The sequence below is a fragment of the Larus michahellis genome, chromosome 6 (genome assembly GCF_964199755.1).
Source record: "Larus michahellis chromosome 6, bLarMic1.1, whole genome shotgun sequence".
NCBI classification, from domain to species: Eukaryota; Metazoa; Chordata; class Aves; order Charadriiformes; family Laridae; genus Larus; species Larus michahellis.
The window spans coordinates 43,357,531-43,383,465 of record NC_133901.1 but is presented as its reverse complement, the minus strand read 5'-3'; the positions used below and the strand labels follow the sequence as shown (position 1 = coordinate 43,383,465).

The 25,935-nt window shown below is 37.9% G+C and overlaps 1 protein-coding gene across 1 annotated transcript in view; it reads right to left on the bottom strand.

The window, feature by feature from the left end:
• Positions 1-25,935, bottom strand: part of OGDHL (oxoglutarate dehydrogenase L) — a 58,702-nt gene that overhangs the window by 19,537 nt on the left and 13,230 nt on the right. The window contains exons 4-16 of the mRNA XM_074591692.1: positions 23,445-23,547; positions 19,979-20,094; positions 17,884-18,038; positions 14,787-14,933; positions 14,105-14,195; positions 13,410-13,589; positions 12,918-13,046; positions 12,356-12,535; positions 11,932-12,084; positions 10,479-10,581; positions 9,743-9,871; positions 7,112-7,262; positions 3,710-3,837 (exon numbers count right to left, since the gene is read on the bottom strand). Coding sequence (XP_074447793.1) covers positions 3,710-3,837; positions 7,112-7,262; positions 9,743-9,871; positions 10,479-10,581; positions 11,932-12,084; positions 12,356-12,535; positions 12,918-13,046; positions 13,410-13,589; positions 14,105-14,195; positions 14,787-14,933; positions 17,884-18,038; positions 19,979-20,094; positions 23,445-23,547 — 1,765 coding nt within the window. The remainder of the gene's footprint in view (positions 1-3,709; positions 3,838-7,111; positions 7,263-9,742; positions 9,872-10,478; positions 10,582-11,931; positions 12,085-12,355; positions 12,536-12,917; positions 13,047-13,409; positions 13,590-14,104; positions 14,196-14,786; positions 14,934-17,883; positions 18,039-19,978; positions 20,095-23,444; positions 23,548-25,935) is intronic.

Genomic DNA, 25,935 nt, shown 5'->3' with positions numbered 1-25,935 from the left:
CTTAGTTCTAATTCACAGAAACTAAGGGGATTCCCAAAATGCTTCTGAGGTCCTGCCTGTTAAACACAGTCATAAATTAAATTCTTAACACTTTTTTTTTTTTTTTTTAATATATATATCCTCTTACAACCCTCCCAACCCCCCACCAAATATGTCAGGGCACTAATCCCAAACTGTTCCTTGTAATAGGTTTATGAGAGTGGTAAGACACTGGCACAGGTTGCCCAGAGAAGCTGTGGATGCCCCATCCCTGGAAGTGTTCAAGGCCAGGCTGGATGGGGCTTTGAGCAACCTGGTCTAGTGGGAGGTGTCCCTGTCCAGGGCAGGGGGGTTGAACTAGATGATCCAACCCAAACCATTCTATGATTCTAATGAAATAGCAGTTAGAGAAAATAAAGTGTTGGGGGGTTTTACTACTCCTGAAAAATCAACTCCTTACACTGCAAAGGTTCACTTATTCTTTCTTGTACTAAAAAGGAGACCCGGTGATGTTACCAGCCAAACAGGTAACAATTCCACTAGTTCCTCTCTGACTGAGATGCTTACCTAGAAGAGACATGTTCACACACTGCTGCTTACCCCAACGCTGTCTCTCTACGGATACAAACCACAAGAGCAAAACGCATTGGAGAAGGTTGATCAGTAAAAGCTAGCAAGGGAGAGGAAACTTAATTATAAAATCACTTCAACACAGAAACATGGCATTTTTAGTTAAAAAAAATAATCGTCATTCATCGACTATTTTTATCACTTTTAATCTCCTTTACTGTTAGAAAACATCTCAGACATGAGGGATTTAAAGTTCTTAATTAAAAATATCAATAGTTAGTTTTGAAGAACCTGTCATCACATCCACTGAAGCAGAATTGCACAGAAATGGTACTTGTGTGTTCAGTGTATGAACAAACCCCTATTTTGCCCTATTGCTTGTATTCAATGAAAGCTATTAAATCAACTTGCACATTTCTGCTGCTGGGGAAGGAGGAAGAGCAATAGTGAGCAAGATGAGATCAAGAAAGGCAAAGAAAGAGTCTAATTATTATTATTAACCAAGTCTATTTGGTTAATTTTTTAAAGAACAGAATTGTGGCAATAAGAATTGCCCTTCACACCACATCAACACTCGGCTTCCTAGAGCTACTGAGGTGCAATTTTCAGAACAAAATCAGATTTCAACCATGTCCATACATTTGTCACTTTCACATTGGGATACATTATTTGAATGTAAAGAAACCCAAACCCAGAAACCTACGACTCACCCATAAAATTTGCAGCAACACTGTAAACAGGCTCAAGTTAAAGAAACCCCAGAGTAAACCATGAGAAACAAACAAAAAAATCATTCTCTGAAATTAAGTTCTTGCTTTTTATCTATGACAATTTTTTTCTTATGTTTATACACATCATCTTTTGCACTCTCCTAATCAGAGTTTGCATTTACATGCTACTATATTAGCTTACAGACATACAAACTTGTGTTGACACCAATTCTGCCACACAGCTAACAAAAATACCCCCAAAAAATCTCATCTCCACACATGCTCCAACTCTATAGTCTTATACCATTTTAACGTTATTAGCCATAGGTAATATGTAGTATATGTTGTGCTGGTTTTGGCTGGGGTAGAGTTAATTTTCTTCACAGTAGCTGGTACGGGGCTCTGGTTTGGATTTATGCTGGAAACAGTGTTGATAACACAGCGATGTTTTTGTTATTGCTGAGCAGCGCTCACGCAGCGTCAGGGGCTTTTCTGCTCCTCACCCCACCAGCAAGTGGGCTAGGGGGCAAAAGAAGCTGGGAGGGGACATGGCCAGGACAGCTGACCCCAGTTGACCACAGGGATATTCCATGCCATGTGACGTCACCCTCAGCGTATAAAGCTGGGGAAGGAGGAAGTGGGGGATGTCCGGATTTATGGCGTTTTGTCTTCTCAAGTAACCACTACGCGTGATGGAGCCCTGCTTCCCTGGGGATGGCTGAACACCGGCCTGCCCACAGGAAGCAGTGAATGAATGCCTTGTTTTGCTTTATTTGTTAAACTGTCTTTATTGCAACCTATGAGTTTTCTCACTTTTACCCTTCTGATTCTCTCCCCTATCCCACCAGCAGGGAATGAGCGAGTGGCTGCGTGGGGGTTAGTTGCCAGCTGAGGTTAAACCATGACATATGTAAAAAAGACTACATGATCAAATACTTCTGGAACTTTGAAGAAAGCAGCTATCAATTACCATCTTTATCTACTACAATGGTTCACCTTTTTCCTTCACACTAGCTCTGAAATGGATATGAAACAGTGTTTCATTACTTATCCATAGAATCAATAACATTTTTGATAAATTATTAGATGTATTTATTTTGTGCCCCACATTCCTCTTGCCACCCACATCGTGTCAGAGCGATGTTATCCATTCTCTGCGGCTGAAGCTAAAATATCTGTCCAGTACCAAAAATATAATTCACTATGATTAATACTACCACTAACAAGAATTTGTTTTCTTGAAATAGCACCATTCAGAATAGCAGTTCAAATAAGGCTAGGATGGATTTTTATATCCATATTACAAAGTGTCCCTGATTTTATTGACAGTTCCTCCCCTTTTGAGAAAGTATTACGTGCACATTGCAGCATTGCCAAGATCAACCACAACAGATGGGCGCTTTCAACTGAACCCCATAATTGTAAAATGTGGGGATGCTTGTTTAAGAGATGCCAGAACCTGAGAGGGAGAGCTTTGATACCTGTTTCATGTATAACTGTTTTACAGCTTTTTTTTTTACCACATTCTCTTTCTTGCTGGGCTCTGCTTCTCACATAGCTACGTTATTCTCTGAAGTTCACCTTCTGTCATTACTATGTAATTTCCTGTTGAATACAATGAGACCGATGCTAGCGTATTCTGTGACTTTTCCATCAAAAACTGCTTAAGTCTCCTATTTTATAGTTTTGAAGTACAAGCATGTTCTAAGCAGCCTAAACAAATAGGTGTCCCATTTGAAGAGTGCAGAAAGTTTTGCACCGCAAGCACACTGAAACCTGCAAATTCATACGACTCATACCACAGACAACACATTCAAAAATTAAAGAAAGCAAAAAAGAAACAAAACCACAAAACAAACACCTGGTTGAAGTTTTCCCCTCTAATTTTTCATTTATGCTAAAATGTTAAAACTGAAATATAGGTTAAAAACCAAACCCATCATAGCACGCTGTAGGAAAAAATCCTAAGAGTTTGGCTTAGAGTTTATACTACAGTGAGTTTTTAAAAACCCTTCAAGAACAGACAACATGGGACAAATCTTAAAATGAACAGGGTGAATTCATTGAATCTTGTGGTAGAACTACTTTTTTCAAGGGGTGAGTTGGCAGGGAAATCAGTTTAAGTATTGACTGGATTTCAGGCCCCTGTTCTGCAATTTCTGGCTCCCACCTGATACAAAACTGCTATGAATGTGGTAATGTCAAAATACAACAAAGGCAGAGTTTGTTTGTTTTAAAACGCGACTAGCAGAAGGAGATTTTTGTTTGTTTGTTTTGAGGCTTGGCAAACTCAAGTAACAAAGTAAAACTTTGTAGTCAAGAGGCTTAACCATATTAAAGCAAAAATCAGAAAAAAATTTCCTCTTAATTAGCAGTCATCGGTTCTTACATCTTGTTTGAGACCTATTAAAACACAAGCAGATCTGTCTGATAGTTACCCCGAGACATACCTAAGACACCGTATTCGGACAGGGAGCTGTTGCACACAGTGTAGGGGGCCTGCTGCTCCCAGAGGTGATTCATGGGAACACACGTTCTCTTGTCAACTTCTTGGTCGTGAAGCACGTGATGACGATGGCTGCAAACAGGCGTTGAAAGAAATTTATTAGCCAAGAACAACTTTGGGCTTTGAACAGAGCTATTTTCAAAGATAAACCACCAAAGCTATGTTCTAGAAAGCACGCAAACACCAGTTACCTTTGCTTTACACAACACCCTGGTTCGGTTGAAACCTAACAATGCCATCACACGTCTAAGTATAATCGCTGCGCTGTAAGGGCTCTCACTGACTGTCCAGCCTTGTTCTCACGCATGCACGGAAACTGAAAATACCTCACCATTAGTAGAACTCAGGGGGAAAGGGTGGGAAGGTTGTTACTGTAAACCGGACTGATTAAAGGGGAAAAAAAAAAAAAGAAAAAAATTGTTATTAAAAACATTTCACTCTGCCTCCCTGGCAAATTCTAATAATCTTTCCCTTAAAACAACTGCTGCTTGTCTTTTATGCAAAAATTTAATCTAATCCAACTTTAGCACCAAGACTTGAAGCAGTTGTATCCTCTTTCCTGCTATTTCCACTCGCACGCACCATTTACAGTTCTCTAGAACACCATTAATCAGCATTAGAATGGGGCACCGAGGAACACTACCAAAACAGAGATGACTGAAGTAATTACTGTAATCCATTAACTCCCTGAGCAGACTAACTGAGTGAATCACACCAATATGTCCGGCTTTACAACTGCTAACATAAGGACAGTTATTATACTGGTAACAACTACTGTGCTGTATAGCTGCCAACGCTGAACCGAAGACCGAACCTTTTGGTACTTCCCTTTGCTACAACAAATGCTAGCAAAAAAAAAAAAAAAAAAAAAAAAGAGATCTGGAATGTATTTAGAAGTCAACAATATAAGGCCAGGAAAAGAAAGAATATCTTCAAAGAACAGCACAGGGAGGGAGGCAGACAGCAGAAAAACACATGTATCAGACAGCTGTTAGGCAGAAATAATTTTTGCCAGTGTCATTTTATTTTTGTCATTCAGCCAAAGACAGAAGGCCCAGCCAGGCGATAAGCTTCTTGAGTATCAGGTTTTGTGTTTCCCCAGCAAAAGGTGATTACAGTGAGCATAGATGGACAGCCAGAAATACCCAGACGTGCAAGTCAGATTTTGCTGTTGCGCGATTGTCAGGTTTACTGACACCAAACCAGTGCAGAATCAAGTCTCTCTCTCTCCCCCTTTCCTTCCCTTCTCCAGAGCGTCTCTCCAAGATGAGAAGGGGCCCACTCCTATCTGCAGCTTTAGCTTCTGTCTATTGATAATGTTCAGGACTGAAATAGGAAGAAAGCAAGTCACCACACTGAATGATGACAAAAAGTACTGTTTTCTAGACAGCACTTCAGAAGCTGCAGAATAATGAAAGCACTCCCATCGTGTTGTTTTCGTTATGGCAACGCAGTATCTTCAGTTCTTCCCAAATTCTAGCTGATACTTCCTCTTCAACTAGTTCCAGAGATTTGAGACATTACGTACTCCAAGGATTTTTTTGGGGTAAAGAAAGGTCTTCTCGGTACGGAGAGAGGATGAAATGACATATACTCTCCATGTAATTGCAATGTGTTTTTTCCAATAAAAATGCACTAGCATTTGCGAATGTCTTCAGTTGTTAGGGAAACTGCTTACCTTTATTATAAATGACAAAGAAACCAAACCAGAGCTAAAAAAGAGCAGCTTTACTGAGAACTGCAGCGTCTCTTAGATGTGCTTGTACCACAAGTTAACTTTTCCACCTATTCCTCTGATTAAATGAGCCTGAATACAGTACAACAGGCTAAGTCTTACGCATTTCTACAGTGTTCTCTCCTGTTTAACAGGGTAGTTGAATATTCTCCGACTTCCTCAGGTCCAAGGCATTTTTTTAATCTCACCCTTTATTGTTCAACTGCCCTATCACACTCATAACAAAAATTCATAATCACACCACAGACTAGTATTCTGTAGATCCCACTACCCATCAGGCAAACTCAAAACCCAGGGGTAAAGCAGAACCAGGTGACTATACATCAAACAACTGCAGTACCAGCTTCAGACCTGAACTTCACAGGAATTTATTTGAATGCCTTTTTACTCCTTTTCTAAAAAGCCGAATAATAAAATCCAGATGGCACAGGAATCCTTAAGCTAGTCTTCACTCTGAAAAGCTTTTTATTTAAACATTTTTTTCTTTTTTCCCCTATATTGCTGTGAGCACAACAATTATTTTTATCTTAGACAAACCTCAAGAAAATCTGGACAATAGTTCTGGAAAATCCTCTTCCACCAGTGAGAGAACGGGGAATACAGAGAATCAGTATTCTCAAGACAAGTCTATAGGCGTGTGCTAGACATGACTATGCACTCACCTGAAATAGGTGGGTAGGTTGCTAAGCAATGAACATGTGTGTTCCCCTCCCAGGAGATGCTCACCACTTTACAAGACCATGGTACCAAAATCAAGGAGGATGAAAAAACGGGGAGAGGGCTAGGGTGGAATCTCCCCATTTCCAGGTTTGTTTTCAGGTCTTGTCCGAAGGATTTTGTTAAACTGCCATTAGAATGGGAGCAAAAAGAAGAAAGCCCAAAAACCTGGATACCAAATGCAGCTCAGCACAGAAACAGAGCACTGTACCAGAGAAGACGGGTGCCAAGATTTATCTCTTTCCTGCAAGCATTCACAATGAAGCACAGTGCAGCTGCCAGTTCATTCACCCCCAGCAACGGGCTTTGCATCAAAGGCTTCAATTAAATACTTAATTAACATTTCACTCCACAGAGAATCAGGTAAAGGCAGCAGAACCGTATATATTTTTACCAAGTGATCAGATTCATTCATGCTCCATAGTCATTAAAAGTCTCAGTACAAAGGATCTTGTTTCACTTAAAAAAAGCCTTGCCAGCCGGCAATGTGTTTGTTCACAGGATACCCGAGTTCCAAGCAGCCACCACTGGAATGGTATTTAAAAGACTTCAGAATCTGTGGCAGCAAATGCCCTTGTTTTACTTCTCAACAATTAGATGGATTGCCACTGAATTTTTAGTTAAAAAGCAGAAAAAAAAATAAATTCTACTTTTCATCAAGAGAAGGAAGAAAGTATCTGAGAACATTTGTTCTGCCTTAAATACAATTCTTTAAAATGCTGTTTGCAGAGACACAGGAGATTTGATTATTCTTGACCGCCAGAATCTATAACATTCAGATTGATGCTGAATAGCCTCAACCTCCCCTTCCCCGCAGAAGACCACACTGTTTAAAGAACGTTAAGGTGTTTCTTTAGGTATGGGGCAGCATTTAACAGTTATCTCAGTACTCACCTAAAAGTACCCCTCTCCACATCCTGTCCACTTAGTCGGACATGGATCCCTTCTTTCAGAAAAGATCCAAAAGCCATGTATTCTGCTAAGGCCCAGTCAACAACCCTGTTCTTGGTCATTTCCAAGCGGGCTCTCAAAATCCGAGAGAGTCCTACATTGGAATAAAGATTAGAAATCAATGGACCAATTTCAGAGATATTTTGGATTCACATTATATTCACCATTCTCCTTCCCCACTGGCTAAGTTAAACACAGATCTCCTAATAGGCTCTACTAATTCTTCTAGAACTGAACTGCTAGCAAAGTAAAGTAACTTGTTTCCCCAGGCAAAGGGTTGCCTAATGTTCATACCTTTTTTTAGAAGGACGTAAGATTGTCCTCAGTAGTTTCTGACACAACCAATTAAAAAGACTCACGGTGAAAAGACCACTTCTTAAAAGATTTATTTTCACATCTCTAACACCAAGTACTGTTTTATAAGAGAATGAAAATATCAGCTCTCAGGTTTGTGATTTTTCCTTCTCTCTTTCTCATTTTTTTCTTGGCGTTTGTCTTATTGGACTTCTGGAGATGTTACAAAGAGAAACCGGCCTGATTAATCAATACTACAAATATCATATAAATAGGAAACTGTAGCAGCTGTCAACAAGTTTTCAGTTGGTAAGCAAAAGCTGGTTTGTTGGGAGATTTTTCGTTGGGTTTTTCTTGTTGTTTGTTTGCGGTTTGGGTTTTTTTTGTTGTTGGGTTTGTTTTTTGTTGCTTTATTTGTTTGTTTGCTCTGGGTTTGGATTTTTTTTCTTTTTACAGTGAAGATTTTATAACTTGATAAGCCAAAATGTTAAGTTGCAACACTGTGACTTTTAAGGGGAATAAAACTTCAAATTCGCACACAGGTTCTACCAGCTTTAAGGCATAAGCCTAGTGTATTCTGTGTCACTTGACATCATCTTATTTTCACATCTGCCCCAATGCTTTCTGTAAGCTGTCCTATTTGTTATTTTGACATATTTCCCTTTGTTACTTTTGCCATTTTTACAAAAATCCCCCTGCCTTCTTTCCACATAATTCTCTCATTGAAATCATTGCATTTTAAGTAAAAAAAAAAAAAAAATCAGTCTTGAAAATTTTCTCTTTAGAATATACTGAAAGTTTGATAAAACAAAATAATCTTCCAATTTTTTGTTGAAAGTCTGTGAGATATTAAGCTGTTGCGTTCTAGTGGAAGGACAAACTACTTCAAAAGTGCTCTTCCCCTTTAATTCTCCCAAAATTTTCTCTTTCATGGCCTTTTAAACTGTGTAAAAAAATCTAGCAGACCAAAGTTTGCTTTGAACCATAAATCCATCTTATGTACTGGCAAGTGTTACTTAGTGTCAATGGTTAATCAAGTTACTAAAGAAAGACTGCGTTACCTTTTTAATTAGAATGTCTAATATTAAATTTTATTGGCTGACTGTAATTTCAAATTTATCAGTGTCACAACAAAGTGCACAACTGTGCAGAAGAGTTTAAAAGTCAATCTATTAATTGTATCTATCTGCTCAAGAAGCTTGCAATTGCTAACTGGGAAAGCCCTGCTATCATTACTTGTAGTAGTGTTTAATTGTCCCAGAGGAACACAAACACACAGAACACATACAGCAGACACAGTTTATCCCTTGACAGATGACTCTGGAGAAGAAAGATTAGCTAGAGATTTTACCAAGAAAAAAAAAGCTCTTTCTTCTGATTCTAAGTACTTTCCCTACCAGCCAACAAAAAAACAAACAAACACCCCAACCCCAAAAAAGCTCTCTAAACAAATTATCTCCATGTTTCCCCATGGAATGAACTTGTTATTGCTCCCTGTAGAGCTGCTAGACGTCAACCTGATCAGGGAGTCAAAGAATCAACTCCGAACTTTGACAGAGTGCCAGGCGCTCCCCGGTGAGACAGGCACACTTCTTACAGTAATAGATGCCAAATTCAGAATTGAATCTCTTCAGACCAAAAGCTAAGACTTTTTGAGAAAATGCTAGATATGTGCTATCGTCAATGCCAAATGGTTAGTTGAAAGAAAAACTGTGTCTGAATTTGCCCACAGAGTCCATTCAGCTGTACTGAAATTAGGCTGATGGTGTATCAGCAACATTGTCCTGTCTGAAAAGACCAAGCTATACTCCTGAGTAGAAAACTATCTAACTACAAGAAAAGTCTCTTAAGCAGACCTCAAATTACCACTGATTTTACCATTAAGAAAAACTATTAATAGTGCTTCCTGAAATGGGTGCCATACTTCCCAGTTAAGTGCCACTAACGTGCCGCATAGAAGCGGCATTTTCCACAAGGACTTGAAGAACAAAACGAGATATTAACTTAATGTTACAAAGTGACTTTTACACCTCCCTCAGAGGAAATTCTGTTTTAATGGGGTAGGGAACAGGAGTGGCGTGATACTGAAAGAATATTATGGTGAGAACAAGCAGCAGGACCTTAGCTGTTGCACTCTCTGTGCCCATAGGGTGGAAGAGTTAAAATAAAAGTCATGGGTATTTTCCTCTTTGGGAAATGGCCCAACAGCAACTTGTGTGCAGAAATATAAAATCTGAGCAAGAAACATAGCCAGTAGGAGAAACAAAGACTCCAGCTGACCTGCATGTATTTTGAAGTCTTTGACTGGCACTGAACTAGCTACGTTGCCAATGTGAGTCAGAAGGTCTTCTGAAATGCCAGTTGGAGGACAAGACATGCTCTTGGGTTCTCCATCCACGTTAAAGAATCCTGGAAGTAAAAGATTTGGTGAGATGTTCAAGGACTGATTAATTTATTTAAAAACTCACGACTCTTAAAAGACATTCTAAGCAGCAGCCTAAGCCCAGTTCTTCAACTTTCACTGGGAGACACAATCATTTTGATTGTCTGCATGACAACAGAACTTGATCTCACAGGCAACACAATGATTCGTTTTGTTTCTGCTTTCACTCCCCGTGAAGTCCAACCACGTGGGCAGAGGCAGCCAATAAAAGGCACATGGCACCTCAATCCCTCAAAAAAAAAAAAAAAAAAAAAAAAAGAAAAAGGAGAATGAGACAGACTTCTCCTTCCTGAAGGCACAGACAGTTAACATTACAGGAAAAACACTTCTCTGCTAAACTGAAAAGACATCTTTTTCAAAGTCACACCTTACTTTACATGTTTTTTAAGAAAAGCACCTCTTTCAAGTTGATCTGGCAGAATGTTTTATTTACTAAAATGGCAAATCAAAGGTCCCATATTTTATTTCAAAGGAACACTGTCTGATAAAAACCATTTAAGACTCCCAAGATATGGATTCAAAATAAAAGCACAATAATATTAACACTAGGATAAGCGAAAGGATGATTTTTACCAGGCCAAGGTGAATCAAGCCAATGCTTGATATGTAGGATCTTGTTATCCTTAGATCTAGTATATGCTTCTTCACATATTCTATCATACTTTGCAATTTCTTCCTGTAGGACAAAAACTTCCTTTTTAAAATGGATAAACATAACATCTTTGTACCGTACAGATGACACCTACTGTTCAGTAGAATAAAACCAGTTCTTTAACTCCAGAAGAAAACTTAAGCAATTATGCAAACAATTTCATTTTATCTCGGATCAAAATGTCTTCTGGAAACATGCTTACCCATATTACTCTAAATAAATTATTTAGTTTATTGGATAGGTGTTACACAGGAGACTACCGAGAGCTGAATTTGCAAGCATGGCTCTAGAATGAGACAGAACTGAAGTACCAAATACAATTTACAGTCATACTTCTAAGATCAGCATTATCCAGCTCTCATACTTCGGGATACGGAAGCCACTGAAGGCTAGAAAAGAACCTCCTAGGAAACTAGTCTGGCTTGGACAGTTAGCTAGCTAAGAATCTGCTGGCCACACCTATCGATGGCAACAGGTACAAAGCCATATAGAGGCAGAATGCCTCTACGATACCTGTATTTCAATCCAAAACCACACTCAAATTACTGAGCTAGCTAATCTTTAAAGTACTTAACAACAATGTTGCGCTCGGTCTGTACAGCAAGACATCCATCCAGGATCCTGGATCCAGTCTCCAAAGCCCATGACGCTACTGGCACACTCTTACAATGGATTCAGGACAGCTAGTTCTACACTAGCTGTGATCATTCTTGCGGATAACAGAATGCACCTACACAAACTGTTTTTTTGTTGATCTACGATACGGTGTCACTACATAGCTACACCTTCTCAGAAGGTCCTTTGTTGCATCTGCACTCTACATATTCACTTTCAAAAAGATTAAGGTAGACCTAACCAGCTTAATACAGGCACCAGACTCCACACTGCATCCTTCTGGAAAATTTCAAATTATCTCTGAACTTAGTTGAATTATTGCAGGAAAATAAAAAGGTTACATTGATTTTATTGCATTATTGCTGCCTACAAGGCTGCCAAGGTTATTAATATGAAGCTACAGTTATACCTATGAGCATTCAAATACTGTCTTACTGCTGAATCAAGATTCTAGAGGTGAAGAACAGGTGACAAATGGATCCAACATCCACATCTGATCACCTTTTACAAGTCTCAGAATTGAAGCAAATTTTTTTTCTGTGCAACATGTATTAGTCATTTCACAGCACTTTCAGTCCTTTTGTTACAACAATCCTATCTATTTTACGTGAAAAATCCAAACCAAATTGAATCAGAAAGTGTCAAAGGGCAAAGACTTATCACAGTAATGAAAGGAAGGTTTTTAAGCAGACAACATACAGTGACAGTTGTGTCTTCCTACTGACAGCTTAAGTTCCCTTTAACTCTGTTGACGTGTACCTCAAACTCCTGCAGTGTCACAGTCCCATCTGCAATGAGTTTATCAGCGTACTTCTTCAGCACTGGCACCTGCTTATGAATCTGCTTGTACATTAGAGGCTGGGTGAACATCGGTTCATCCATTTCATTGTGTCCTCTCCTACGGTAACAAACCTACAAAGGAAAAGACTGTTTCTGTCGGTAAGGAAAAATGTAAAATGAAATCTTTCAATTCCATAGTTCTACAGAGATTTTAGGAGGTTTACGGTATAAAAACATTTATGGATTCTTGTGGGGCTGTTAGCTGTTTGGTTTTTTCAAACGAAGAAACTAAAAGGCGATTAAAAATCAAAATATGTTTCTTGACTGAGACTTCTAAGCCACAGAAAAATAAAAGACTGGTACATAATAGAGAGAATGAAAAGTTAAGAAAACCAAGACTTACCAAGTCAACCACCACATCTTTATTGAATGTGTTTCGCCATTCTGCAGCTACATTGCAGACATACATCACTGCTTCAGGGTCATCAGCATTCACATGAAAAATGGGAGCGTTTACTACACGAGCAACATCCGTAGGATATGGAGATGAACGGGCCATGCGGGGGTCTGTGGTGAAGCCAATCTAAAAATGCCAGAAACTTCCATTAAAATGTGGGCATCTCCCTCTACTTTGTTTTGAACGTTTGAGGTTTTAATTTAATAGTCATTTACACAGCAGTAGTATCAGCTTTTCATTTTGGCTAGCTAGCTTCTTTTTGCTCCCTTAAAAAGAAGGCAAAGCAAACCTAATCCAATTAAGTGTTAGAAATTGAATGAAATAAATGTAGTTGATAAAATATTATCCATACAGAGTTGGTAGACACTATGATCTTTTTCAGGAACTTCCTAACAATTCTAATAAACGGAGGGGACAACACACCCAGCTAATAACAAACCAGAATACAGAGAAATACACTAGCAACTATTCAACAGACAAACCGATTGGAAAATGCTCTACTCATTACCTGGTTGTTGACCACAACATGAATAGTGCCGTTCGTGGTGTAGGATGGGAGGTCACTAAGATGAAACGTCTCATAAACCACTCCTTGTCCTGCAAAGGCAGCATCCCCATGTAGTAATATGGACATAACCTAAGAGGGAGGATTACACACACATATCAGAAAGCAAATCTGCAATTTAAGCTTCTCCGAAAGATTCTTTGCTCGTTATTTCTGTAGTGCTTATAAAGCAGAACTGTATTTTTATAATAAACCATAGACTTGTCAGCATTCTGCTCCCTTTGCTCTGTTTGCAAATGAAAGTTTTAAGCCTACTTCCTGAAGTTCCCCTTGAGGTACCATGTCAAAAACCTTATCTAGTTCAACAAGTGATACATCCCTTTTGTGAAGGGGGAAGAGAGGAAGACTGTGATACAAAACTACTGGTAAACTATTTTTATTAAAAATAACATGCAAAACTACCAGTATGGGTTACTATATTGAAAAAATCTTTACCTTTTTCCCTGCTGTATCCCCTCGATAAAACTGTTCAGCTTTTGTCTTCCCTTGTACAACAGGATCCACTGCTTCCAAGTGAGAGGGGTTAGCCATCAGGGACAGAGTGATTTTCTTGTTTGTTGCTCGGTTGATCCTCTCATGGTACATTCCCAGGTGATATTTTACATCCCCAGACCCCTAACATGCAAGATGTAGGCACAATTCAGGTATTTCATTCATACCAGCCGCATCTGATTGACTATGCCTAAAATTCATGCTTCAGTCTGAAAAATACATCTGGCTTATTGTCCACCAGTATGCGCTATGGGTCTGACACTGTAATTTCAAATTGGAACACTGTTCCTATTTTATTATTTTAGTGTCGCTATCCAATATTGGATAATTATTTACAGAATATTTATACTCATTTCATTTACACGAAATAAAGATGCTTAGAGATTACAAACTCAGTCAAATGACCTGGAACTTAGTTATCTACAGTCACTGCTAAGATCCCTTCTGCATGTTAGGGGTACAGTATAGTCTTTAAATTTGTTAAGAAATTTCACCAAATCATATTCCTCAAACTAGAAAAGACAGCAATGCATTTCAGCAGCTGATAATGCTATTTTCATAACAACCATGACCATAATGACTAAAAACTAGCTTGAATGTTGACCTGTCTACATAGATCCATTGAAGAAGCATCTTACCTCATCAGCTGCTTCAAGTTTGGGATCGAACTGACAGAAGATCTGCTCCAGCTCTTTTCGGATTACATTAGCCAACACATTCAGCCTACCTCTAAGAAAATTCCAAACATAGTTATGTTTCAAAAATGGTAATAATAGAGTTAACAGCATAAAACTTATCAAAATCAGCAAGCTATCTCTGTCAGAAATTTGCAAGAAGTTCACTTCAAACTTTTAAACCTCAAACCCTTCATTCTACCCTTCCCCCATTGTAAAGTTCCTCCAACGCACCCCCTCAGACGTGTTACAACACCTAGTTACCCAAGTATGAGCAATGAAGTTTGTAGCTATCTAGCAGTTTTAACATGATGACGTTAATAATCAACTAAGGCAGAAGTAAGTTTGATACCACCTCGCCAAGCCTTCTCAGTTCTAGACTCTATGCAATGGGATAGATACCATGGCTGCTGCCACATTTCTTGCAGCTTCAAAGTACACTGAAGAGTTTCACTAGCATTTACCCGTCAAGCCTGTAGCCTCTCACTGACAGGTATTTGTTGTAGTTCTGTGTTCCCATTACTCATTAGGGCTGACTCTTGCTACCCCAGCTTCTCCAATATCAACTTTGTTAATAAAGTTCTAGAACCTGAAACTTGTCTTAAGACAATAAGCCCATTTGTTGGGAGGTTTCCATTGACATTACCTATGAGGCATCCCCATTATAACGTATTCAATTCCCATTTCACTGGATTTATCGATGATGGTCTTAAGTGCAGGAATCATTACTTCACATCCTTCCAAACCAAATCTCTTTTCAGAAGACCACTTGCGAGCAAGAAAGTCTTCAAATCTGCCAAAAGGAAACCCAAAAAACCAAGAGAGAGTGTCTGTATTAAGGTAACGTAGAAAATACTTATTGTCAAACATCTTTTAGCAAATAAAATTGCATTACACTGTTTTAAAACATCTCTGAATACATGTTTGCAAGCGTCAAAGTCAGTCACATGTAGGGAAGGAGACATAGGAGAGAATTAAGTAGTTTTTCTCTTCCATCTGAGAAGTATTTACCAGGACTTTGAAACAATTCAGACAGGAAGAAGAGTCTCCACCTCAGACAAAATTCACTTCCCAAATTAAACTCAGCTCCTTCCCACCTATACAAAATATATGCTGATCACCGGAAAGGCAGACTAACAGCAAAGAAGTTTCTTTTATGGATTGAAGAAACCATAACAGAAAACCTCTATTTTCTGGAAGTAACAATTAAATACTTCTAGAAATACAATAGAAAGCACGCCTATTTCATAGGTCCTGTTCAATGGCAGGGCTCCTCAGACTGTGTGATGTAACGGTTGGTGGCATGCCAAGAACTAGGACACTGGTATCTCTGCCTCAGCTGCAGCAGGAGAAAGATGTCAATCCCTGACAGCTCTACATTCTTTCATTCTTTAATGCATTTGGGCCAGAGGCAATGTGAGTGGTTAAAAAGTACCTTTTAACAAACGCTCAAAGGATTATATGTTGTAAAGCTTGGAGATACAAAAGGCAAAGAAAATACATCTTCATGAAAATAACTGTATTGGTTACATCATCTGTGCAACGCCTCGACTCATAACACTGCCGTAATCCATTAACACTCAGCTTATTCCTCATTTAGAACGCTGATATTTACCTCTTTAGATTGAAGTCCTAAAAGCAGTGAAATGAAGAGCTGCCAAAAGACTCTCCTTAGCTCACCCATCAATACCCTTACAATTCAGGCATCTAAGCAACAAGCCAGACCCTCAGCTGAGCTATGCTGCCAGAATTCCTCCGGCAAATCTGCAGGGCTATGCGAGTTTATATAAACTGAAAGTGGGGTCCCATGTGAACAGCAAGTCCTACAGGGCAAATCAAAGTGGTGGCTGTACACGCCATTTTCCTCCTCTTTGCAGCTGCAAGTTAAGCCAGTGTTGGACAAGCAGGAAGTTCGTTATTTAAGGCAAACTGCCACTAAGTGTGTGGAATGACAATATTTCACAGTCACATCTTGCAAGTCCCCCACAGGCCACTGGGAGTTCACATGGGCTGTCAGCTCATCCGCCGTCACTGCAGGTGTTCAGCAGCCAACGAGGAGCAAGTCTTACGAAAGGCAGTTACTCTCAGAAGGGATAATCTGCAAATGCTTGACCCTGCACAGGCTTAAGAAGATGCCCAGATCAGACTACACAATCAGGGTCTAACACGTTTATTAATGCACACGCAAAGTAGATCAAAGATATGCAATGAGTATTTTACAGAAGGAAGAGTTAAAAATGACCCTTTGTTCAATAATCTACCAGTGAAAACACCACAAAGGATGAGAAAACCTACTTTAGAATTCATTTTCAAGTACCTAAAGTATGTAATGCTTGGAATGAGCATTTTTGAAAACGGCATTCTTGAGCAAAACAATGACTATCTGCTTTACGAAGCCACAGATCTCAAGAGCACAACCAGTTTTTCCACAAAACCAGATTTTTTTCTTGATCATTTTCAAACAAAAAAACCATGCTAGAGATAGCTGAATAGAAATTTAGGTAAAACTTTTTTCTTCCATTTTAAGCAGACAATTAATTTGGCAGAAGAACATTTGGCTCCTTCATATTACTAGAAACCCCAGATATTTCCCCAGCTTAGACAGACAGGAATAAAAGCACAAGTTCGCATCTCAAAATGAATGGAGATGGTTCATACTGAGGGCTTGTTAAACAAACTTACTCAAGTGCAATATTCATTTGACTATTGAGTGACTTTTTTTTTTCCTGTTTAAATGAAACGTCTAAGCAGACTAACAATCTTGCTACAATATCAGCAAGCAAAACCTGGCAAAAATATCTTCCAACACCTCCAATGAGCACTTCATTTTTAAGTCTTTGAACATAGACGCTTAATCAAAAAATGCTTCTTTATAAATCTCTTAACTCTTGCATTTATCAGAGGATATACAAACTGTTTTAGAATGTAAGAACTGTAATAAATCTCATGCCCGAGAAGACAGTCTTGTTCTAGGGGCAAGAGGGTGATTCACTCTCTGAGATCACAGTATTTCCATACAGATAGCCACAATGGGAGCAATCAATAAGCTGTTTCCAAACATGCTTTCATATATTGCAGAGACCAAAATTCCTGCATGACCTGGCAGCAAGAGGGCATACCTCAAAAGGAAAGGGGCAAAACCAGGACTTGAAATGACATTATGCCTCTCAAATCCGGTCCCATCTCGGCACAGCTTTACAAAGAGACCGTTAACATCCCAGCAACTCAAACAATGCTCATGTCAACATTTCACCCATCTAAAAATTCACCTTAAGCTGACTGTTAGGATGGCTTCCTTTGACCATGTGCTACTAGAAAGATGCACAGTAAACAGAATATAGCAGAAGATCAGCATCCAGTGTTGTTCTGACACCTATTTTCTGAAAAAGGTTAAGAGTCTTTAACACAGATGCATATTACTAGTCTGTTGAAACAATTTTCTCCCAGTTTATCTCCACAAGTCAATGAAAACATTGCCAGATATGTCACTAAAGGCTGCACAAGTGTTACAGAACACAACATGCCGTGATAAGAAAATAGAATACTAAAAGTTACTGCGCAGACCCTGACATACCTCACAGAGCACAGTTTCCTTTGATATTGCAGCTAAGTTAACTACACCCACCTGTACTCCAGATTTCACAAAGACTCTCCACGTCAGCAGTGTATAGACCACAACAGCTTCCTTCACCAGCCTACATCCAGCAGCGACAGAGCGGTTTCCCAGCACCACCCCAGCCTACCTCATTGAGCGCACCAGCCGGGCCAACAAAGTTCTTTTTTCCTCGTTAGTAAACTTCATAACCCCCGGCGTCTCAAACTTCTGCCGGATCCACTGGCACTGCTCCACATCATTGATGAACATAAACTCCAAGCCAATGTGTTGGCAGTAGGTGTTCTAGGATGTGAAAACACCAACACAGAAGCTTTAGGAGTTAATGGGCCATGAAGAAGCAAATACATTTATTAAATTATATTTTCTTCTGAAAGCTATCTTATCTTCTTCCTCTTCCTCACAGTAATCCTATAAGCAAATAAATTATTTTACTGAATCTTGTTTTGTGCCAGAAAGCTTTCTCTACAAAGTAACATTTCAAAATTTTGAATCTGGAAGATTCTCATTTGGTAAAACATTCAAAGTAGGCCAATAAACCTGCCTTAAACTGACTGGCATATTTCACCTAAGTCGCTACTGTTCCTACACACATAAGAGTGTCTTTTCTTTAGATGCACCAGCAAAGATTTCAAGTCATTTATCAAAGTTTACCCTGTCTTTTTTAAATGCCACCTGAAATCAAGTAATAAAGACAAGGAGAAGACAGCTATGAAGCCTCATGCAAATTATCAAGGCTAGAAATCTGAAGAAGAATGCAAGCAGCTGAGAGCAGAAAAAGAACACAGAAAACTGCAAAGACACTTCAGAAATTTTATTTCCTTGTCGCATTTTTTTTATTTTCTTTTTCTTACCTTAAAAAAAAAAAAATTCACTAGAAAAATGTATCCAAAATACAAGTCAACAGAAGTAAGACCTATTGTGAGTTTAATTTGAGGCAAAACTACTCTGAACAGATAGTATGTGCTCTCTACTGCCTCTAAAAAGGAATGTTATGTTAACTTCAATTAAAAAAAAAAAATCCAAAGTCTGGAGATAAGAGGGAATCCAGTGGGTTATTTCTCTCTAACACAAATCAGTTCCTTGAAGCTTTTAGATTTTGCTATTGCTTTTGTCCATTTATTTGCACGTTACAAGTTTAAGGATTATCTCTTGAAAATTGCTGCACAGATATGCTACAAGTGCAAAAACCAAAAAGCAAATACAGAGCTCAAATGCACAGAGTTGTTGTGGCTTAACAACTTAACGTGCTTCAGCTAAGCCAACGTAATAGTCAAACATGCAAGCCAACACATTCTCTCACACTCGCAACAGGTCAAAGCCATGAACTCTTATATGCTCAGTAATTTTTATTTTTTCTTTTTTTACATTCTTCTAATTCAGTTCCATATCTCATCCTTTAAAATATTTTCTCACTCCTAACTCCTTTTACTCCAATAGATTTCATTACCATGCAACAGAAATCTTTACAACTTCAGAACTCAAAAATTCTGAAAAAAGCACAATTGGGAATATCCAATTATCCAATACTTCCTCAGTAGTTAACAAATTCGTTACCATTCCTACTTGCTGGTTTGCTATTTGGAGTTCCCCATTAATTATATTTATTCCTTTAATTTACTCCTTTATTTCTTAAAAAATTATTATTGCTTTAAATTACTTTAGCTTTGATGACTTCACATGGCATAACCATATCACCTGTCAGATAACGGAACTCCAGAAAAAGGATGGGGGGTGCAAAGCAAGGTCCATCACTATCTACAAACTACAGCTGGGCTTTCGTGAATTTGGTACCCAACCCTTGCATTTTTACTCACCTAAAAGTCTCACTAAATCTAGGGCTCTGAGAGCAACCCCTGCACGTCCTGAGTACTGTACGCAAAGGTGTTTCATCTGTGGTAGGACACTTAAAAGACAAGTTTTAAAGGCTCTGCTCCTTTTAAACAACACCCGCTCTTTACAGAATTAGGGCCCAAGTTAGTATTCTACCATATTCACCTCTTTTATACTCATCCTTAATCTATGTATTTCACATATCCCAGCAATGAAACTAGTGATGCTGCCATGTCTAGAAACAGTACAAGGGTTATTTTTAATGTCATTTGAATTCTTTACATGCTCTATTAATAATTGTCAAATGATAAGTTTTCATAACTGAACAACTAGAAAAAGTTCACTTCCGTTTGGATGAAAACAATCACAAATCAAAAAAAAGTCCCACTGACCTCCAGCCGTTTGATGATCTCTCGTAAAGAAAGACTGTTCTCATTTCCTCCTATGAAGGTGGTTGTAGGCAGCTGAAAGACTTTGTCCAAATCGGATTCATGCAAACCATAAAACCCTACAACAGGTGTGTTATCAATTTGTGCAGCAGAGCAGGAGACAAAAAGGAAACTGGCATTGTTTTTCAAACCACCATGAATTAAATTTAATAAAGCAGTATTAAGAAAGAAGATGCCAGATTAAAAATTGAAAGTGTGACTATTTTGGAGGCACCCATTAGTACAATGCACTTTAGTCTGCATTTTAAAAAGAAATGTTTTAATTAAATAGTTATTGTTTGATTAGAAGCACCAAACCATTCTTAAATGCTCACACAGAACAACTGAAATTAAAATCACCCAAACCTTTTTATATTTTAGCATGTATGCCATCAATTCTCTACATTATATCTTGCACTTCACTGTTCAGTAAAATAACAAGCTTTGATGATTGGGATTTCTTCCTTGCTCTATCATGAGCAACAAACACCAAAAGAACCACTTTTCACCGCCAGAACCAGTTGGTTGGAAACATACTAGATTAATTTAGACAAAATTAATAGATAGATTAAGAGAAAATTCAGAACTTGTTCAATGTAACACTGTGCTAACACTCTGCTGGAACTTCCAAGGTATCTCTATTCACCCTCTTTCCCTTTATAGGGAAGTGAGTTTGAAATAGCCATGTAATGACCTGTACAGCTCTATTTTCCAATCGGTGACCCCTTATAAAACAGACAGATTTCCACACACACACCCCAACCAAAACAGGGGCTTGTTTAAGCATCTCGTCCCATTTTCATTTAGACATATCTAAACTTGTTCTGGCTGAGAATATGGTTTAAGAAAATATTTAACTTAACTATTATGCAGTTTCAAAAGCCAAAATACACAACTGACAAGATCGAAAGAGTGGTATCAATGGAAGTTAAAGGCTTTGCAGGATAAAGTTTAATCTAGACCTGTTAAACGAAGAAAGGAAGAGTAGCTTCTTACAACTGTAATAGGCAAACTTAGAAAAAAACTTATAATACACATTACATACAGTTATAGAAACTTATATATACATAAAAAATATGTGTGCACATGTGAAAATATTTTAAAAACTAAAAATAACTTCTCAATTTTAAATTTTGAACTCTTTATCTTAGTTCCAAATGAGCTGCAGGCATCCACTTTAACACTGACATGACAGCCTGCACATAACTCTTAAATCAATATACTGCTCCTTATTTCCTGTTAAATGAATTTTCTGAAGATGAAAGTGAAGGAGTTTAAAGATGAAATAATAATGGAACTTAGCATTTAGAGTTGAAGTCAAGCCACAGCACTGCGCTGCCACCACTTTTACTATATGCACCGTCAGCAATAACACCTTTTGTGTTTTAAAAAGAATATATGTAAAAATAACATATTATAAAATATTATGATTTTTTTAATAATATATTAAAATGTCAAATCTGGAGTGACCAAAAGAAGTGTTTGCATACCACTATTTCTCCTTTTTGATACTGTAATAGGTTTTTCCAGCACCAAATTAATTCTTGTTTTCTATAATGCTAAAGAAAAGAGGAAAAAAAGGAGAAAATAGGGACACAGGGCATGACAGGGGTTTTAGTGTAATTTGAAACAAAGCAGTGCTAACATCCTTTTCCCCCGCCCCCGCTTTGTTGACTTTCTCTCAGACTTCACAGGCTCTTCATGTTCTGTCATGCAAAAACCAGAACACGTACAGGATTGATCTGGGCACAGCCAGAACATCTGTGCTTTGTACTGCAGCACCACATATCTACTGAAGCATCACCTCATGCTTAAAGAGATACAACCTTCTTGAAATCCAAGAGCTCCTGAAAGCAATTCTGTAACTTGTATCATGAATGTGTAACTAGCATTTTTTAGAACTCACAGAAGAAACTTCCAACCAGAAGGTTTCTCAAAAAAGAAAACAGAAGATGGGACAAAGACAATGCATGGAAAAATCAAACACTAAAATATTTTCTGTACTACCAGGGACTTTTCATAAGTGTCCCGACTGGAACATCCAAGGATAGGCAACATTTGAGATCCTTCTCTTTTTTTGCTGTGCCAAAACTAGGTTAGAAATTTCGTTTCTCCTCACAAACTGAAATATCACCTCTGTTACACTCTCAGACACATGCCCCATCTCATTCAGAGGTCTAGTATATTTTTCCTACGCTTGTGAGTGCTTCAGGATGATGCCCTTTTGACCAATCACAACAGCCTGTACTAAACTATCTGTAGAGTTTGAAGAAAATTGTACTGATGTGCTAGCAACCATCCATGCTCCAAACAAATTATATTTACTCAGTAAGTGTCTAATGTTATTTTCTAGTAGATACTTTCCTTTAATTAAAGCTGACAAACTTCAAAGAGAATCCCTGATTTGTCTAAGCACCTCTCTATTTACATTCTTAAGCACTCCACTGCCTTTATATGATCAAGGGTCAGAACTGCTTCTTTTCCTACCACCAAAAATAGAAAACACTGCAGCAAAGAGGCAGTAGATATAGTTAGAGTAAAACTAAGCAGAATGTGTTTTATCTACTACTTGCACTATGTTTTATGTCTGGTCCAAAAAGCTTCCCCACATATCAAAGAAAAATGATTCAGTATCTTCATCAAGTAGAAAACCACCTTTTAAACATACCCGGTAGACTGAAGATTAGAGAAAAATCAATCAGATGGGTTTTTTTATTCGAGCAGAGAGGAGCAAAGAAATTGATCAATGCAATTTCTCAAAGGCATGCCCTCTTAGCAACCAGAAAAACCTTTGCAAAAACAAACACTATTGTATTAGACTCTTCCAGCAGTAAACCGAAATGAATACCATTGGATTATATATAAAAGTCAATAATTCTACACTTCCTGTGTTTTCTTGTGATAACTTCAAACAGACTTCTTCAAGTTATACAGAAAGAATAAGAATCAGAGGCTAGAATCCAAATTTGGTATGAAATTTACCCTAAGTTCCTCTATTCAGCATTTTGTTTATTGCTTGTTTTTCCTATTGACTAGCCTTCAGATGTACGCAGTCAAAACAACTACCAAGCATAATGTATAAAAGTATACAAGTATAAAAGTAATTTAGACTACCAGAATCTTAGCCTAATGTATTGATTAGCATTGATTTCTGGTGTGGTTCAAAACTGTAAGATTTGGGCTTTTTATGAAGTGTTTATAATCATCATTCATCTGAAGGTGAATTCACAGGAACCTCAGATGTAATCTCCGGATAGAAATCCCACTGTCCTGAAGTTTGAGCCTCCTTACAAACGTTCAAACTATTTCATGGTACCAGCAAGCAGAAAAGTTAGAATTTTCCCTGAAATGTCTTATTAAATCACCTCATCCCAATGAGACAAAGGAGACAAATGACCATTGCAAATAACAAGGCATACAGTGTACGCACCAAGTTTATCGATTGTAGTGATTAGGTCAGATGGAACAAATGAATCCAAGTCTGCATCCAGAATTCCAAGGGGATCCAGCTGAGCCACATGATGGCCGCGGATCTGAAAAAGGAGGAAAGTGAGAGAAAAATGAAATCACGCTAATAGAAGTCAGACAAAGGGCAAGAGTCACAGATAATCTCTCCACAGTATATATATCAGCCATGAAGTCAAATAAGCAAACACCACTAACGTCACGAGAGGATCACATTTTCCAAGTTTTCCCATAAGAACGTGAAATAAGCACTATAACTCTATTAAAAATTGCTAAATACACATTAGAAGATAACCTTTATTTTGCCTGATGTACAATTTAAACTGGAATTACACTTATGTCTAACTAAAGAAAACTACTAAGGATTGTACTCTAAATCTCTGGGTAAAATTAAGAAGCTATGACCAGTCTATAGATCCTATCATTTGCTAATTCAGTCATTTTTTATTTTTGCCTGAATCCTCCTTTATGCACCTGCAGAATACTAAGTTACAGCATTGCTGACCTAAAAGATAAATCGGTGCTGAAGTTTATATTGCAAGCAAAGGGATCGCTCTTCATGAGCTCTGCTCCACATCAGATAGCATTTGTTTTCATTCATGAAACTTCAGGAATTTCATCTATTATAAAAAACTCACATTCAAGACAACAAAGGACCAAAATTCAATGGGGAATTTATCCAGCTTTCAGTTATCAATGACTGGTGTTAATGCATGCCACAAGGTGCTATAAACTAGTGCCTTATATTAACATACAACATTGCTACAGAAGAAGTAACTAATTGATTCAACAGAGCCACAAATCAAAAACTTATTTTTTAATATGATGTCTCTTGTGCATGATTCTTATATACCAAATTAGCTCATTAAAAGTTTTTTATAGATTAATATATGAATATTTTCTCCTTTATATTTTTCTTTTTAAGGACAAATTCAAATCACTTGGCTAGAATTTCATTCACACTACTAGTATCCTAATTGTCTCCGAAAAAAAGTATTAATAAACTGCAATATTAATAATGAATTGCATGACACAGTAATAGAATGTGATTAAAGCATCGTTCATCAAGAAGTCACTTGTAAAACCACTATTTTTATATATATACACACATACATACATTTTATTATGAACTTTCCTGCATACATATGTTACATATATATATGTATGTATATATATGTAACATATGTATGCAGGAAAGTTCATAATAAAATGCTTCCCACTCATAAGCAAACAGAAATACAGCATCTTTTTGAGAAGCACCATCCCTGTGAATTCAGCCCGGCCTCTGAGATTCTTTGCATCTCATGAATCACCAGTAATAAAACTTTGACAGGCCAAATGATGCCCACGGCAACATCTGTGCCACCTCATTGTTTACAGCGGCACAAAGGCCATCTGACTGGAACTAAGCAAACAATTCTGTCTCAAGCATCATCAACAGGAAAGAATTCACCTCCCCAGGCTACATCTGCTCTGCAGTATTAGTAGAAAGAGGAGGAGGACTAGCAAGAACACCAAAACCCAGAAGAACAAAGCAGTAAAGCACTGTGCCATTACACTCCAGGAGCGGTTTGGTGTTTAACTGCAAGACAGTATTTTCCTCGATATCATGTTATTTTTTAATAATTTCCACTTCTTTCACTGGATACAGAAAATAGTAATAACTGCAAAAATCAGAGATCAACCTTGTGAAAATACAAGCACGGAAAATTTTCATCAGTTGCCATAGATTTGATTGAATGCAAGTACAGACTACCTGAAACTAGACTTTAAAATCCTATTTTCTAGACACAGATGAAAAAAACCAAACCCTACATTATAAAAGAAGACCCAACAAATTAATTTATCTGGACTCATTTTTGTTAAGCACACACATTTCACTGGAAATCCTTCTTTCAGTGCATCTGGTGCTCTGCGTTAGAAAAAGCAATAGATTAACTGGCTTTTCAGAAGGCCAGCTCAACAGACCACAAAGCAGTTTACCACAAAACCCATAAAATACTGACAGGTTTGAGAAATGAAAATTCTGTATCCTTTTCCATTTTGTTTCATTATCAGGCAAAGGAAGGTCACAAATTGATTGTATCCCTTCAACACTGAATTTAGAGGGTTTTAAATACCTTTTAAAAACAGAGAGTTGCCTTAGGTAATCCTCTTTCGTTGTTTGTGGCAGACACATGGGTGCCTGCCATTTATACAGACATTTCTGTTCCATCACTTGAGTTGGTGCACACTTTCAAATAAGGAAGCAAAATGGCAATCCCTGAACTATTTTCAAGTAAATGGTGTCAAACCAGCCTAAAAGTCTCCCATTTTCTCTAATTCTTCAACAAATTTTTACTGCAATGAAAACTGAATGGGCTGAAGTGGTTGTTTTCTACATAGCTATTTATAAGCAAATTTTGTACATTCTTTATATTCACAAACCTTTCTACTCTTTTACAACACCTCTCCAA